General features: G+C 31.5%; 1 protein-coding gene across 2 annotated transcripts in view; it reads left to right on the forward strand.

Moving 5' to 3' along the window:
• GNPTAB (N-acetylglucosamine-1-phosphate transferase subunits alpha and beta) overlaps positions 1 to 1,267 on the forward strand; it is a 43,602-nt gene extending 42,335 nt beyond the window's left edge. For both annotated transcript variants that reach the window (XM_083830099.1, XM_083830098.1), the window contains one exon: positions 4 to 1,267. Coding sequence is in view for 1 of the 2 variants with exons in the window: in XM_083830098.1 (XP_083686224.1) it covers positions 4 to 81 (78 nt within the window). In the remaining variant the exon portion in view is untranslated. The remainder of the gene's footprint in view (positions 1 to 3) is intronic.
• The last annotated feature ends 166 nt before the right edge of the window (positions 1,268 to 1,433 follow it).

The following is a 1,433-nucleotide window of genomic DNA, read 5'->3' on the forward strand; positions in this document are numbered from 1 at the left end:
CAGCTAATTGCACTTAAACGAAAGATTTTTCCAAGGAGAAGGATCCAAAAGGAAGATGGTCATGAACGAATAAAAGTGTAGAAGAGCTTTATTTTGGAGATCAGTCTACCTCAAGATGTGATAAACATTCAAAATCTCTCTTTCATAAGTGTCTTTTATGGTTTGATATTTAACTAAGGTGATATGAAGAAAAAAAATCATGCATCTACAGTTATGATCTCTGCAGTACTCTATGATATACAAGCTGCAGGAGCTGTGACAGGAAGCAAAACAAACATTGCAGGAAACCTGTACATAGGCAGATTTCAACTGATCTTACTTTACAAATGTTAGTTCATGGCCATGTTATCCTTTTTTATAAAAAGGGTTACCTAAAGAAATGTAGCTGCATTTATTGCAGTGTATGTTGCCAACTAGATATAATGTTAGAAGGCAAAGTTGTTTGGGATGAGCTCAACAGGTCCTTGATCTTGCATTCCGAAACATTTTGCAAATTTCTGTCATTGCTGCTTTTTTTTTTTTTCAGCCCGATGGGAAAACAAAGGGAATTATGTAACTTGTCGTTTACCTTTAGTCTACCCTTAATGATGTTGGCATTCTTTAAAGCACAGTGACAATTCACAACATTATTTGTAGTATTTAATTGGGATTTGGAATAAATGCAATCTAATTAAAATATACAATAACAGAACAATTAATTATTATTTTGAAGTTACTTTATATCTTATCTGATGTATTATATTCCAAAGAATACGATGTTGTTGTTTCTTGATTACAAAGAGAGGGTTCTAATCAAATGAAAATGATTAAGGTATAATATTTTACAAGCATTGTAAATATAAAAGCAAAAGTGCCTCTCTATATGAATGGTTAACAAACTGTTTTAATGTAGCAATGTATGGGAGCAATGTTTCACTTCAGAAAACAAAATTTATACTGACAAATGAAGCTTTGGTGTTTTTAAATTTCATGGGAGTTGGCCCTGTATATGTCTTGAGACATCAGACTAGTATGATTTTATGTGGGGAAAGATACCGTATGTTTTCAAGCACAGATTTTCAGTGGTGTATCTTCATTGTACTAGCAGTATTCAAAGAATGCATTAGTGTTTTTTTGTAATCAGATGTACAAAATGTATGTGCATATGTATTGTAAAATACTTGGTTTGCTTTGAAATCAACTAAAATATGGTAAAAGGTTTGTCTGTTTCTGTTTTAAAGTAGACAAATTCACTCATTTTGATAAATTAGCCATTAATGCTTATAAAGCCTTGCGTTACAAGTTCCTATTTTCTTAAATGTCCATCAGTAATAATTCTAATATTTGATGCATGAATGGATTCTCAAAGTAGAATCATTTTTTTGAGCATTGTAAAGATGCAAGCACACTTGTACATTGCTAGCATGAAATATAACCTTATGTATAATGCTGAA

The sequence above is a fragment of the Anser anser genome, assembly GCF_964211835.1.
Source record: "Anser anser genome assembly, chromosome: 1".
Taxonomy (NCBI): Eukaryota; Metazoa; Chordata; class Aves; order Anseriformes; family Anatidae; genus Anser; species Anser anser.